At 48.1% G+C, this 16,018-nt stretch overlaps 1 protein-coding gene across 6 annotated transcripts in view; it reads right to left on the bottom strand.

Moving 5' to 3' along the window:
* Positions 1-1,468: 1,468 nt before the first annotated feature.
* Pnpla6 (patatin like phospholipase domain containing 6) overlaps positions 1,469-16,018 on the bottom strand; it is a 34,082-nt gene continuing 19,532 nt past the window's right edge. For 4 of the 6 annotated variants that reach the window (XM_051205337.1, XM_051205338.1, XM_051205339.1 and 1 more), the window contains 15 exons: positions 15,898-15,973; positions 13,600-13,740; positions 13,336-13,399; positions 12,631-12,799; positions 12,312-12,494; positions 11,622-11,740; positions 11,265-11,421; positions 10,839-10,955; positions 10,694-10,763; positions 10,131-10,247; positions 3,863-4,164; positions 3,034-3,150; positions 2,741-2,837; positions 2,510-2,619; positions 1,469-1,775 (listed from right to left, as the gene is read on the bottom strand). In XM_051205337.1, coding sequence (XP_051061294.1) covers positions 1,713-1,775; positions 2,510-2,619; positions 2,741-2,837; positions 3,034-3,150; positions 3,863-4,164; positions 10,131-10,247; positions 10,694-10,763; positions 10,839-10,955; positions 11,265-11,421; positions 11,622-11,740; positions 12,312-12,494; positions 12,631-12,799; positions 13,336-13,399; positions 13,600-13,740; positions 15,898-15,973 — 1,902 coding nt within the window. In that variant the 3' untranslated portion in view covers positions 1,469-1,712. Of the gene's footprint in view, positions 1,776-2,509; positions 2,620-2,740; positions 2,838-3,033; positions 3,151-3,862; positions 4,165-10,130; positions 10,248-10,332; positions 10,450-10,693; positions 10,764-10,838; positions 10,956-11,264; positions 11,422-11,621; positions 11,741-12,311; positions 12,495-12,630; positions 12,800-13,335; positions 13,400-13,599; positions 13,741-15,897; positions 15,974-16,018 lie in introns of all 6 variants that reach the window. The other 2 variants (XM_051205340.1, XM_051205336.1) reach the window with 1 other exon arrangement.

Raw genomic sequence — 16,018 nt, 5'->3', positions numbered from 1 at the left:
TACAATATCTGATGAGGCCTGTGCCATTGCCCCAAGCAATGTTGTGGTTTCAGTGTGAAATGCCAAGCCCACGTTGGAACACTTGATCTCCACAGGGTGGCACTGTTTAGCAAAACTGTGAAAGCTTTAGGAGGGAGTCCCGATTCATTTTAACTTTATTTCATGTGCATTCTTGTGAAGGTATCAGATCTTGAGCAATTGGAATTAGACAGTTGTGAGCTGCCATGTGGGTGCTGGGAATTGAACCTGGGTCGTCTGGAAGAGCAGCCAGTACTCCTAACTGTTGAGCCATCTCTCAGCCTCAACCTTGAGGTTTTTGTTTGTTTGTTTTATCAGAGCCCTATTCCTGCCCTCTCCCTGCTTCCTGACTATGGATACAATGTGACCAGTGAGCTAAGTGCCTTCCACCCCTTGTTGGACTATACTCTCTGAAATGTAAATCACCCCAACTTCCCCTCCCTCACAGGAGCAACTAAAACCTCTAGAGCTCTACAGTCACTCTGCAGTCACTTCCTGTGGCTACCTGTTAGAGGTCAGGCTGGGGGACCATTTTACCCCCAAGGCAGTCTGGCTCTATGGCCTACAAATCTCAGGGTCCGCATGTACAGGCTCATTTTGGGTAGCCATTTCTGAGCACATAGGAGGAGTGATGCTTAGGAGTCACATTTAAGAAACAAAAACAAAACAAACCTGTTTTTTTTGGACTGGTGAGGATGGAACTCAGGGCCTTGCATATATATGGAGCAATGCCTTCAGACCCTCACTGGGGCTTTTAGGCAAGCTCTGTACCGCTCTGCAGACCCACCCTCTTGACTTTTTATCTCAATATAAGGTTCCAACAAGGTGCCTAGACTGGCCTTGAGTTCCCGCTGAAGTCCAGGCTGGTCTTGATCCTTGTGACTCCCTGAATCAGGCTCCTGAGTATCTTGGGATGACAGGCTTCCCCACCAGGCTGGGCTGAAAGGAAACTTCCAGAAAGCCCTGTGTATGCCCATGTCTTGAGCAGAGGTAAACATCTATCCTTTAGAGCTTAGTTTGTCACACAGAGCCCCTGCACATAGTAGGACTAGCTGAGGTGCATAGGCCGTGGGAACTTTTTATGCTTCATTTTGTATGTGTATGAGAGGCAGTAGGCACACAAGAGTGCAGAAACAGTAGGAGGCCAGAAAAGGTCACCAGATCTCCAAGAGTTGGAGTCAGCCAGTTGTGAGTCACCAGGAGTCTAACTCTGATCCTCTACAAGAGCCGTGCATCTCTTCAGTGGGGTAAGGGGTGCCTGAGACACCCTGGGAGCATCCACAAGCCAGGCAAGAAGGAACAGCTTGCCTGGAGCCAGCATTCAGTGGACCCACATTGGAGCTGTCACTGCGGTGGGATGAGCTACAGGCTCCTTCAGACTCAGGCCTGCATACTGAGTGCAGACCGTGCAGTGAGGAGCCCCTGAAACCCAAAGATAGCACCCAGCTGCTTCCAAAGGGGTGATAGTTTATTGGGGGTTAGGTAACATAGTTGGTCAAAGGTCATCAGTGCAATTCTGCCCTCCCCTCGGGGACGGGGCAAGTCAGTCCAGTGTGTGGGCCTTGGAGCCAAGGGGGAGGGGCCCAGGGCGTGTCACAGTATAGCAGCAGGAATACGAGTGTGAGCTCCCCCTCAGGCCCACCCACAACCTGGTCCAGGAACAGGGCTTCCCTGTAAAGGTCCTCAGGCATCTGCTACTGAGCTGGGGTCTCCTGAGGCAGAAGGCGTCGCTGCCGAAGTACAGACTTCTCCTCTTCCTGCAGGGACAAACAATTTATGTGTGTCACCCAGACTAGGTGAATGTCACCCACTTTGTGACATCTACATGATAGCCCTAAATAGAACTGTCCAACCCTCACCACTCAAAATGAGTTTCATTTCAGGCCTTGCTCGATAAATGTCACCTTAGAAACAGTTTGTACATCATGACACACTGCCTGGCCCAGGGACACTAATACATTGTGATGGTTAATCTGGAATACCCTGGGAATGGAAAGTCTCGGAGTGTTTAAATCAAGTTGTTCTAGAAGTATGTGGTGGGGGTGTCCTTATTAGGTTAATTGTCATGGGAAGATCTGTCTACTGTGGGTGACACCACTCCCTACTCAGGGCTGTAGGGTGGGGAAAGTGAGCTGAGTGCAGGTATGCATGCACCTATTACTGTCTTCTGACTGCAGACCTAATATAACCAGTTTTCTCAAACTCCTGCCTCCTTGTCTCCCCTGCAAAGGTTGAATGCAGTCTTGGATTGTGAGATAAATAAACCCTTTCTCGACGAGTTGCTTTGAAAAGTATTTTGTCATGGTAACAGATATGAAATCAATGTAGATTTAGTCTGTCAGTCCCAAAACATAAATCCCCACACCTTCAAACTTGTGCTCCCATGTCACCCAGCACCCCCACTCCCCACCTGCCACCAAGACTTTAATCAGTTCCCTTCAATCAGTGATCTGCTGGGGACATCAGGGGTCCTTGGGCTGTCCATTCTTACCACCTCTGAGGCAGTGCTGGGGCTGGCGCCTTCGGGAGAGCCCCCTTCGTCCCTTGAGCATTCAGGCCCTGCTTCTTCCTCATACTCAGTCAAGCAATCCGACTCCTCCCCTGGGACAGGAAGTGCAGGGCACAAGTAAGCAGACATGGACTCTGGTATTTGCAGCCATGCATACCTCCCATCTCCAGGCCTGGCACCTCCCAACTCTCAAGAGTCCCTTCACCCCCTCACCATCAGCACAGCCATCAGAGACGTAGCTTGTTGGAGGCTCAATCCGGGACACGATCTCAGCCAAATCAGTGAAGCCAGAGCTTGGGAAGGCAAGTATCTGTGGGGTGGGGTGGAGTGATTGAGGCTTTGGAAGTGGGGATAGTCTGAGGGTTTTAAGAGCTCAGAGGGGACCCTGAGGTGGTGCCTAAGACCTGAGGAGTATACTGGATCATCTGAGATTTTCAGAAGAGAAGGACTTGGGGTTCTGAAATCTCTGAATATGATTGGCCTCAGCAAAAGCACTGCAGGCTTACATCTGCACGGCGGCTCTCATTAAGGTCTGTAGACCGCCGGTCTGTGAGCATTTTCTCAATGACTTCACCACGGGTCCAGCCTCCGAACACAGCCTTCCCATATTGGTAGCCCACATCCTGTAAGAAACAAGGAGGCTGGGTCTGTGCCTGACACCACTCCCTGCTCCAACATGTATACACAGCCTCCTGCAATATGCCCATTAAGTGACTTCTGGAAGAGCAGGCAATCTGGATTAAATCCATTTCAGAGTGGTATGTAGCATACCTGCCCACAGATTTCCAGCTGGTATCCCTGTCAGACATTACTAGTCTCTCTCTTCAGTCTTTCCCACTCAGCCCCTGTGGTATTTCAAGTACCAAGCGATACAAGATGGTAATATGCACAATTACTTTCAAGGTCTGCAAATATGCAATATATCTGTGAGTAGTGTCACGTCCCGTGTCCACAATAGACATTGGTCCACTATGGTACATCTTTTCAGTGACCACAGAGGGACATCAGACATTTTAATGTGGAGCCTCTCTCTGGGCAGCAACTACTGAACAGTTTCAGTTGACGTGGGCCATGGCATGTTTTGCAGGGCCAGTGGCACACAACATATGCTACATCCCTTTCCAGATCTATGGCAGACATAACTAACTGACCATTGCTTTCATTCTCCACTCATTAGAAATGGCATCGGAAACCCTTGCACAGTGCTTCAGGCAATGTGCGGCTGGCACAACCAATTTAGTGCAAACACAGAATACACACAGCCATATCCACATTGTATCTACTGCAGACATGATTTTCAATCACTGCTCTACTTCCCACAGCCCACCTACTCACATAGATCTGGTCAAACTTTCCAAAGTCCATGGTCTTGAAGCAATCAATGGATGGGCGCAGGTACTCGCAGTATGAGCTGGACTTGACAACTTCCAGCTGCCGCACACACGACACATATGCCAGACGGGACTGGATCTCAGCCATGTCTGGAACCTTCACCTTATCTGCCCAGGGGTTTAGCCGTTTCCACAGCAACCACCAGCCAGACAGGCTGTCTCCATAGGTGCTGAGATCTGTCTCATCCTGGCTTCCCACGTCGATGGCAATGACTGTTTTGGCCCCCATGCTTCTGGCGATGTCCGCTGTGGAGCCAAGATGTCAGTAGCCTCTCCCAACAGGGGCCCAGCAGGGCAGGGATGCCCAATCCAGTCCCACAGATACCACAATACAATAAGGGGTGTGGGGTGTGGAAGGGTGCATGCAAACATCGTGGTATCATGCAAATGACATGGAATTTATGCAAATTAAGCCAAGAGCCACTGGTCCAGTGAGAATGGCAGTTATATCTGTGGCTGTCTATCTGCATGTCTGTGTACTCCAGAGACTGTTGCAGCCAATCCCAGCCCAAGGAAATACCTGACTATCTATCCAACTTTGTGTGGCTATCCTTGAGTTTCTGTTTCTGGGTATACATGTCACCCACACATGCCTGTGTCTGTTCACAGCCCTCTTGTCTGAGTCCCTGTGGGAAGAAGTATATCTGCCTGTTGCCTGAATTTCTCCCTAGGCCTGACTGAATGTGGACCAACAAATGTCCATCTGTGTATGCTGTGTGTAGGCAGGAGATCAACACTGTCTTCCTCTATCACTTGGCACCTTAAAAATAAAAACAAATTAGGCTGGGTAGTGGTGGAACACGCCTTTAATCCCAGCACTTGGGAGGCAGAGGCAAGTGCATCTGTGTGAGTTCAAGGCCAGCCTATTCTACAGAATGAGTTCCAGGCCAGCCAGGGCTACACAGAAAAACCCTGTCTCTAAGAGCAAAATAAAACGAACAACAATTTTGAAAAGATTTGTATGTGTATGTGTGTACATGCATGCCTGCCTGTGTTCATGTGCATTTGTGTACGATGCTCACAGAAGCCAGAAGAAGAGGCATTGTGAGTCCCTGGGGATGGAGTTACAGGCAGTTGTGAGGATGTGAGCGCTGAGAACAGAATTCAGGTCCTCTGCAGGAGCACTACACATTCTTAACTGCCAAGCCATCTATCCAGCCCTGTGCCTTCGTTATTGATTCAGGCTGTCCCACTGGAGATCATCCACTTCATCACTGGCTGGTCAGCAAGCCCTGGGAAAGCCTCCTGTCTGCTCCACCTGAAGTGCCAGGGTACGGATGCTCACCACTGTGCCCATTTTTTTTATGGGGGTACTGGAATGGAACTCAGGTTATTACATTGTGCATCAACAGAGCTATCTTCCCAGCTCAGATAGATGTGTCTGCTGGTCTCCTGTAGGTCTGTTAACATGTGCTCCGCATGAGGTTTGTGGCTAGGTTTACATGTCTACCCACTCACGGCACTGGCCAGTGTTAACACATGCTCCTTGACATGAGGGTTGTAGCTGGATTTATGTGTCTACCACACTTATACCACAATGGCCAACTCTGCAAAGCACTGTGAGAAAATGCATTCGCTTTCCGCTGTTGTACTGGAACAGAAACTGCAGATAAGAGATAGATCATGGGGCACGGCTATCCCAGTAAAACCTTCCTTTAAGGTAGGCTCATGCTCATAACCCCAGCACTGGAGAAGTGGATACAGGAAGTTCAAGATCATCCTCAGCTGTGTTGAGGGCCAGGCAAGGGGTTTTGTTTTTTGTCTTTCTTCAGTTTAGATTTAACAACAACAACAACAACAAGAAGCAGGACCAATGAGATGGCTCAGCAGGAAGGGTACTTATTAAACCATGATGACCAGAGTTCAACCCTCAAGGATCCACATGATGGAATAAAAAAACTAACTCCTGTAAGTTGTTCTCTGACCTCCAAACATGCTGTGGTGTGTGTATGCATGCACACACAGGAAAATAAATAATATGTAATTATAAAATATCTTTTATTCATGAAGTCAGACACAGGCCCAGAAGCATACTTTGTGCTATAGTTGGCCATCTCCTGGTCTATGAAAGAGAACAAGAGAGAGACAGAGACAGAGAAAGTAACTGACTTACAAATCTGGGGCATACACTTTTTTTGTGGTTTGTTTGGTTTGCTTAGGTTTCTAGAGACAGGTTTTCTCTGTGTAGCCCTGGCTGTCCTGGAGCTCACTCTGTAAACCAGGCTGGCCTCAAACTCTGAGATCTACCTGCTTCTGCCTCCTGAGTGCCGCTGCCTACACCACCCAGCAAGAGAGTGAGTTGGTTTTTAGAGCTGCACACTTATCCACCTCCCATTGCACTTGTGAAGTTAGTAGGCATGCTGGGGATGCAGCTCAGTCAGTACTGTGTCTGCACAGCACGAGAGAAGCCTGGGTTCCATCCCTAGTGCCATGTAATCTGGGCATGGGAGAACACATCTGGCAGCCCAGAGGTGGAGGCAGGAGGATCTGAAGTTCGAGATCATCCTTGACTACCTGTCAATTTTGAGACCTGTCTAAAAAAAAATTTAAGTTGGTAGGTATGAAAAGTGCATCTCTTGGTCACATAGGCACCTTACTCTATCTGCATGTCTACACACATATTCCATAAAGCTTGAATGAATACACTGGTCAGTGTGGATAAAGGACATCTCAAGTATGTGTTTATTCATATGTGTGCCTGTGGTACCTATGTAAGCACCTGAGAGACAATGTGCATGGGGAACTAGTATGCATATGTAGAAGTGTATTCTCTGCATATTTCCATGTGTAATTATGTAACTATGTAACTATGTAAGCACCTGAGAGACAAGTGTGCGTGGGGAACTAGTGTGCGTATGCAGAAGTGTATTCTCTGCATATTTCCATGTGTAATTATGTAACTATGTAAGCACCTGAGAGACAAGTGTGCGTGGGGAACTAGTGTGCGTATGCAGAAGTGTATTCTCTGCATATTTCCATGTGTAATTATGTAACTATGTAAGCACCTGAGAGACAAGTGTGCGTGGGGAACTACTAGTGTGCGTATGCAGAAGTGTATTCTCTGCATATTTCCATGTGTAATTATGTAACTATGTACCTATGTAAGCACCTGAGAGACAATGTGCATGGGGAACTAGTATGCATATGTAGAAGTGTATTCTCTGCATATTTCCATGTGTAACTATGTAACTATGTAAGCACCTGAGAGACAAGTGTGCATGGGGAACTAGTGTGCGTATGCAGAAGTGTATTCTCTGCATATTTCCATGTGTAATTATGTAACTATGTAAGCACCTGAGAGACAAGTGTGCGTGGGGAACTAGTGTGCATATGCAGAAGTGTATTCTCTGCATATTTCCATGTGTAATTATGTAACTATGTAAGCACCTGAGAGACAAGTGTGCATGGGGAACTAGTGTGCGTATGCAGAAGTGTATTCTCTGCATATTTCCATGTGTAACTATGTAACTATGTAAGCACCTGAGAGACAAGTGTGCATGGGGAACTACTAGTGTGCGTATGCAGAAGTGTATTCTCTGCATATTTCCATGTGTAATTATGTAACTATGTAAGCACCTGAGAGACAAGTGTGCATGGGGAACTACTAGTGTGCGTATACAGAAGTGTATTCTCTGTATATTTCCATGTGTAATTATGTAACTATGTAAGCACCTGAGAGACAAGTGTGCATGGGGAACTACTAGTGTGCGTATGCAGAAGTGTATTCTCTGCATATTTCCATGTGTAACTATGTAACTATGTAAGCACCTGAGAGACAATGTGCGTGGGGAACTAGTGTGCGTATGCAGAAGTGTATTCTCTGCATATTTCCATGTGTAACTATGTAACTATGTAAGCACCTGAGAGACAAGTGTGCGTGGGGAACTAGTGTGCATATGTAGAAGTGTATTCTCTGCATATTTCCATGTGTAACTATGTAACTATGTAAGCTCCTGAGAGACAAGTGTGCGTGGGGAACTAGTGTGCGTATGCAGAAGTGTATTCTCTGCATATTTCCATGTGTAACTATGTAACTATGTAAGCTCCTGAGAGACAAGTGTGTGTGGGGAACTAGTGTGTGTATGCAGAAGTGTATTCTCTGCATATTTCCATGTGTAACTATGTAACTATGTAAGCTCCTGAGAGACAAGTGTGCGTGGGGAACTAGTGTGCGTATGCAGAAGTGTATTCTCTGCATATTTCCATGTGTAACTATGTAACTATGTAAGCACCTGAGAGACAATGTGCGTGGGGAACTAGTGTGCATATGTAGAAGTGTATTCTCTGCATATTTCCATGTGTAACTATGTAACTATGTAAGCTCCTGAGAGACAAGTGTGCGTGGGGAACTAGTGTGCGTATGCAGAAGTGTATTCTCTGCATATTTCCATGTGTAACTATGTAACTATGTAAGCTCCTGAGAGACAAGTGTGTGTGGGGAACTAGTGTGCGTATGCAGAAGTGTATTCTCTGCATATTTCCATGTGTAACTATGTAACTATGTAACTATGTAAGCACCTGAGAGACAAGTGTGCATGGGGAACTAGTGTGCGTATGCAGAAGTGTATTCTCTGCATATTTCCATGTGTAATTATGTAACTATGTAAGCTCCTGAGAGACAAGTGTGCATGGGGAACTAGTGTGCGTATGCAGAAGTGTATTCTCTGCATATTTCCATGTGTAATTATGTAACTATGTAAGCTCCTGAGAGACAAGTGTGCGTGGGGAACTAGTGTGCGTATGCAGAAGTGTATTCTCTGCATATTTCCATGTGTAATTATGTAACTATGTAAGCACCTGAGAGACAAGTGTGCATGGGGAACTAGTGTGCGTATGCAGAAGTGTATTCTCTGCATATTTCCATGTGTAATTATGTAACTATGTAAGCACCTGAGAGACAAGTGTGCGTGGGGAACTAGTGTGCGTATGCAGAAGTGTATTCTCTGCATATTTCCATGTGTAATTATGTAACTATGTAAGCACCTGAGAGACAAGTGTGCGTGGGGAACTAGTGTGCGTATGCAGAAGTGTATTCTCTGCATATTTCCATGTGTAACTATGTAACTATGTAAGCACCTGAGAGACAAGTGTGCGTGGGGAACTACTAGTGTGCGTATGCAGAAGTGTATTCTCTGCATATTTCCATGTGTAACTATGTAACTATGTAAGCTCCTGAGAGACAATGTGCGTGGGGAACTAGTGTGCGTATGCAGAAGTGTATTCTCTGCATATTTCCATGTGTAATTATGTAACTATGTAACTATGTAAGCTCCTGAGAGACAAGTGTGCGTGGGGAACTAGTGTGCGTATGCAGAAGTGTATTCTCTGCATATTTCCATGTGTAACTATGTAACTATGTAAGCTCCTGAGAGACAAGTGTGCGTGGGGAACTAGTGTGCATATGCAGAAGTGTATTCTCTGCATATTTCCATGTGTAATTATGTAACTATGTAACTATGTAAGCACCTGAGAGACAATGTGCATGGGGAACTAGTGTGCGTATGCAGAAGTGTATTCTCTGCATATTTCCATGTGTAACTGTGCACCAGCCCTTGTTCCTCATGTGTGCACCTCTCTATGTCCACTGTAACACCCGAGAACGGAGAGGCGCTTCATTGTTTATTTATTTACACACAGGCTTGTCTGGAACTTGCTTTGGAGCTAAAAATGCCCTCTGATTCCTGATTCTCCTGCTTCTGTCTCCTGAGTCCTGGGATGACAAATGTGCATGCAGTGTCATGCCTCGTTTGTGTGAGCAGGAGGTAGAATGTAGAGCTCTGCTCACATTAGGCAAGTTCTTTACCAACTGAGCTAGAGTCCACTTTTAATAATATACATATGTGTTTTATATATGTATATATATGTATATATGTATATATGTACATATATACACATATATCAGAGATCCACCTGCCTCTGCCTCCAAAGTGTATCACCACTGCCAGGCCTCTACCTTCCAAGTTCTGGGATCACAAGTATATACGTGCTACCATGCCTGACATGTGTACTTCTCAAATGTTCATGCTACTGTCCACATACACTCACATGTCTGTTTGTATGCATGAGTATATGCATGCGTGTCAGTCTGTGTGTGTCTGCCTGAGCTCACTCATCCACATGTACCAGCCCCTTCAAGTCTGCATGAGCAGGAGTCAGCGTGGGCATGAGCCTATGACAAATGTCCATGCAGATGTGAGTGGGCAGCCACTTGCCTGGCAGGTTGTTGATGTAGCCACCGTCCATGAGCAGGTGCCCATCCTTCGGGTCGCACAGCGGGGGCAGGTAGCCTGAGAGCGTCATGCTGGCACGCACATAGCGCCACAGGGAGCCTGCCCGGTGGGATACACAGACACAGACACACACAGACACGCTCAGACACACTTGGAGGCCCGGCCAGCCCATGGGCTCGCTGACCTGGAACGTTGTTAACGTAACACCCGTCCACCAGCAGGTGCCCATCCTTGGGGTCGCAGAGCGGGGGCAGGTAGGGACAGTAGGAGGCACTGGCCCGGACGTAACGCCACACGCAGCCTGTGGGGGATGGCGGGAGGGGGTGAAGTGCCCAACAAGCCTCCCAGCTCCCCACCCCTGAAAATGGACATACCTGGGGCCTTCGGGACATTAGTGGGTGATGGTTAGTGGTTGGTGGACAGGCCCAGGTGGACGGTCACTTGTGTTAACAACGTCCCAGATTCTCAGCTGCCCCTCCCCTACAGCCCACCCCTACACAACTGGCCAGCATGGTTGTAGCGGAGCCAGGCAGGATGGCACCCACCATCTTTGTGGACACGCATGGCCGAGGCAGTGATGTCTGTGGTCACATTGAAGTAAGGCAGCCACAAGTCCTGGGAAAGGGTAAAAACTGAGGTAGAAGGGGGTAGAAAACCCATGGGAAGAGACAGGAAGGGGGATGGACATACCTCAATTTGCTTATCCTGGAAGACACGGTGGATACTTCGGTTAAAGGCGGAGCCAGTAAACATGGAGGTGACAGGATATGTAAGGTCCAATACAGGCTCCAGTACAGAAGTCATGCTCTATGGATCAAAAGGTCAGAATGAGTTTCTTAGAATCACAGAGAGATCATTGCTCCAGGAACAGCAGGGGTTGTGATTGTCACACGGTACCATCAATGTTCTATCTGGAGTTTGGGGATTAGAGTCATTGGCTAAGAAGTCACAGAAGAGTCATCCCAGGTCCCTCTTATATTTCCATAAGAATCTAGGCAGAATCTCCAGAGCATGCAACCCTGCCCACACTACCGGATCAGGTTACAGCATCATCACAGGTCTCCCTGTACTTCTGGGATGCTGCAACCCCATCTCTTTTATACCCATAAAACACACCTTGGCCCATTCCCGGGCTCGTTGTTTAGTACGGCTGGCGCTGCGTTCTTCTGCATACAAGGCCCCGATGAAGGAGCCGATAGATGTGCCACCCACGAGGTCGACTGGTACCCCTGCCTCCTCTAATGCCTTCAGCACCCCAATATGCGAGCAGCCTCTGCAGAATGGAGGGGACCCAATGACAAAGTGGGGCTCTGCTAGGACCTGCCCCTAGGAATCCTCCTGCTCCTTCTTCCCGTCCTGGAAAAGAAGGGTCTATCCCAAGTAATAAGCCCCACCCATTGGGCTTCATGGCCTTGCCCCTTAGGATGCCCCAGTAAGGAAGCTATGTCTGTGAATATGCCCCTGCCCCCTTACCTGGCTCCACCCCCACCTAGCACCAGGGCAATAGTGTTTCCAGTGAGCACTCGTGCTAAGCGGGAGAAGTCGCTGTGCCGGTCTGCACGCCTCGAGAAGACCTTCTCATACAGCTCATGCTGGGGTCCAAGAAAGAATAAAGATGCATTAGACTCGGGTATGGGGACCAGGTCCAGGGGATCACTCAGGCATAGGCTGATCTTTGCCACTCATCCTTCCCCCACATGGGCCAGACTGTCTCAACTCCCCAAGTCCTGCTTCTAGTCAGAGGAAGGTGTGCCTCCAAGGGGAGGGGCTCTCTCAAGACCCTGCCAGAGCCCTGGGCCCCTGAGGAGCAGTCTGTACACCTAAATTTCAGCCTTAGGCAGATAAGACTTGGCCACCAAACTCCACCCATAGGCAGGAGAGGGCATGACTTCAAGCTATGCCCACAGGTTAATGGGTGCTCCCCCAAACTCCAACCGGAAGCAGCAGAGGCCATGCCACTCTGCTAAGGGCTTTTCTCCAAGCCATGCCCAAACCTCAACCCCCGACAGAAGAGCGGTTACTCTCAAGGTGTAGTGTCACTGGAAGGGGAAGTAGCCCCCAAATTATACCCGCAAGAAGGTGTGCCTCCCAGGGCTCTTATTTGTGCCACACCCAAGCCCCACCCTTTAGAAGATGAGTCCTTTTTCAGGTTCCATCCCTCACCAGTTTAGCTGGGCTGCGGCGTGAGAAGAGGCGGCGAGGGCAGCGCAGGTGTAGGTGCCCCGAGCACCAGCTGCGCATGTTGAGCCACTCTACTGTGCGCGTGGGACCTGGGCCTTCCTCTCGGTGCAACAAAACCAGTTGCTTCAAGGCACGCACGGCAGTGTTCTCCAGCATCTGCTCCAGCTGTGGAAAACAGAGACAGGTGGAGGTCACTGATACCTTTCTACACTCACCAGGACAAACTCAGCTCCATCACAGAGCAGCAAGGAATCCTGAGGGGAGAATGGGGGTGGGGTATTACTGTACACGGTCTCCAGACCTGACCAACGGTGGGTTCCTGATCACCCAGGCCCACAATGAGGATGCAGTCGGCCTGGCGTAGGCAACGCACGGTCCAGGGAGTCAGTGATGTATCCGTCTGGTAGAGGACAATGCGATGGGCATCCTCCTGCTGTGCCAGCCATCCTGACAACCGGAATTCTTGGATGCTGGGATGAGATAGTGAGTGTCATCTTGGAGCTGGCCTGGGGTCCCACAACCTCTCCCAATATACAAATAGTGTAATCCTACTGCTGGGAAGAGTTAGATAAACCCAGGTCCCGGCAATTAAAATTCATGCCAAAGTGGGGATGGGGTGGGGGTGTCAAAATGGGGACTCAGGTGTCGAAAGGGCACAGGTATGTTTATTTTCACGTATTTGTTTTGCATTACTTTGCTACATGGCATCATCTACAAAAATGCCAAAAACCATGTGATTAAGTTACTACTACTACTACTACTACTACTACTGCTAAAACCACTCATTTAAGTATGTTTTGAGCCACACTCGTAGCTATGAGAACTGCATATGGCTCCTGGGTTTCTGGTTTGACACCCCTGCTATGAAGAGGGATTTGCCCACATAGTCTCCCTTTGATCCCAGATGGGACACCTTGTTCAGAGGCCTAGCATTCCAACCCAATCTGAAAGAATCTCCAATATAGACCTTCCACCCTTCCAGCCCCACTCCCCAACCCCCACACACCTATCCAGTGCTGAAGCTCCAAGGCGTGCTCGAATGATGTCACTATTAAGGAGAAGCGTGGGACCTAGTGGTAGTTGAGGAATAGAAATCAGGAACCTAGTTCGACATTTGGGAGGCCTCTCCTAGAACAGATATTTGCCACCCACTGCTGTGGCTTAGGATCTTTTCCATCCTATCCACCACCCACCCACCAGGGTATATCCACTTATTAGGGATAACTGGTGTGTACAGACACGGTCCCACTAGACAGACTTCCTCATTCACCAATAGCTTGCAGAGCATGCTGTAGTTCCAGAGTAAAGGCCATCATGGGCACCTCAGCACACACAGGGAGGATGGCTACAGTGGACAGATTGCTGGCTGGGTTGGTCAGTTCTGAGTGTTGAGGGACACTGAGCCCAGAGCCTGTTGAAATACCAATAGCAGACCGACTGCTGAGCAACTCTGCCTGGAGTAGATGCCTTCTCCCCCCCCTCCACCTCCCCACACCCCTTCTTCTATCTCTACTACCTTATCTCCCTCTCTATCTCTTTGTCCACCCCAACTTCTTGCCCTGCCTCCCACCCCATGTCTCCTCTACTTCCTCTTCATCCTCCACCTTCTCCTCTACCCCTGCTCTTTATCCCCCAGCCTATAGCCTCTCACTGCTCTGAGCTATGATAGCACCATACTGAGGCCATGACTGTAGTACCCAATATATAATTCTGCCCATGGGTATTTCTTGTTACCACATAGCCAGTACCCTTTATCTTTGGCCTTAATCTTAGTGAGACCCATTATGCAATTTTGTTGCTGTTGTTCTTTTCTAAGACAGGGTCTCATACAGATGAGAATGACCTAGACATCCTGCCTCCTGCCTCCAACCCCCAAGTGCTGGGATACCAGACATGTGCTACTACACCCATCATGCAATGTTAGAACCACTTGGGTTTGCTCCCATTCTGACCTGGGCTACTGTGTCCTCACATCCAACTAGACAAGAATATAGTTTTGATTCTTCTATCATACTTTACCTTCTGGTTGGTTCTTCTCCCCTATATAACAACCTAATGAGCTCAAATGCTTTCCAAGGCCCTTTGTTCCTGACCCCATCCCTCCTCAAGTTGCACCAATCCCTGGACTGGGGGTTTAGGTCAGTTGGTGGAGTGCTAGGCTAAGCTTGCACAACCTCTGAGTTCCATCCACAATGTCACATAAACCTGACGTGGTGGCATATGCTTGTCATCTAAGCACTCAGAAGGAGTCCAGAGCATCATAAATTCAAGATCATCCTTGACTATATACAGTGAGTTCAAGCCCAGCCTGGGCAACATGAGCCCCTGTCTCAAAACAAACAAACAAACAAAACCCCCAAGCCACCACATCTAGCTTTAGGTCAACTGTCAAGGCTCAGGCCACAGTCTCAGAAATTAAGCCTCCACAATTCTTTCTCTTCCACTTTCTGCCTACAGCCCTGCATAATTTACCTGACTTTGTGTCCCTCTCTGTACTTACCAGCCCCAACACTGGGATTTTTACGAGTGTTGTTTAAATTATGTCTTTCCTACCTACATGACCTTGATTCCCTCAGTGTCAAGGTTCATGTTGGGGAAAGGTTAGCAAACTTGTAGAAGCTTGGGCCCAGTTGGTGGCACAGCCTAAACAGACTGCACTGTGATTTAGTCTAGTTCACAGAAACCACACTCCAGTGCATAGAACCACACTTCCAGCAGGCCAGTTTAACCTCAGAAGCTGTTTAACTACATGCCTCTAGTGCCATACACCACAAGCTCTCTTGTGGTATTTTGAGGATGCTCAGGTTGTCTTCTGTTGGGACCAGGAACCAACTTCCCTGCTGAAAAATGCACCCCAATGGACTTAAGAGATGGCTAGCAGGTAAAGGTGTTGCTTACAGGCAGATCTCTGTGAGTTCCAGGATAGCCTGGTCTACAGAGCTAGTTTCAGGACAGCCAGAGCTGTTACACAGAGAGACCCTGTCTCAAAAAAAAAACAAATGAAACCAAACCAACTAACCAAACAAACAAACAAACAAAAATGTGTTGCTTCAAAGCCTGTCAGCTTGCATTGGGCACCTAGACACAAATGGTGGAAGGTAGAAAACTAATTCCTCTGACCTTCACACATGTTCAGACACCCACATATGCACGTACACATATGATAATACAAGTCTTGTCCTTACTTAAAAAAAGAATCCACTGCTGAGCAGTGGTGGCACATGCCTTTAAGCCCAGCACTCAGGAGACATAGGTAGGTGGATTTCTTGAGTTTGAGACCAGCCTGGTCTACAAGAGCTAGTTCCAGGCCAGCCTCCAAAGCCACAGAGAAACCCTGTCTCAAAATACACAATACACACACACACACACACACACACACACACACACCAAAAAAAAAAATCTTCCATTAGCATATTTTACCCCAATCAACAAGCTGCCTGGAAACAAGGACTACATTAGATGCATGTGTGGCAAGGGCACACAATTTCCGGTCCCAATCCCACCCCCAGCAAGATTTACAGTGGAATACTGTTTTCCATCATGCCGTTTACAGGGTTGGCAAACTCACCTGGAAAGGGTCCTTGCAACTGCTGCAGATTGCCTAGAATTTTTTGACTCAACAGATGAATAAGGCGGGTCACGACCTGAGGCAGGGGGGGTTGGGAAAAGGCGAGGAAAAAGGTGTTGGG

The sequence above is a fragment of the Phodopus roborovskii genome, unplaced genomic scaffold (assembly GCF_943737965.1).
Source record: "Phodopus roborovskii unplaced genomic scaffold, PHOROB, whole genome shotgun sequence".
Classification (NCBI taxonomy): Eukaryota; Metazoa; Chordata; class Mammalia; order Rodentia; family Cricetidae; genus Phodopus; species Phodopus roborovskii.
Note: the sequence above shows the minus strand (reverse complement) of the source record. Positions and strands in the feature narration are given on the sequence as shown.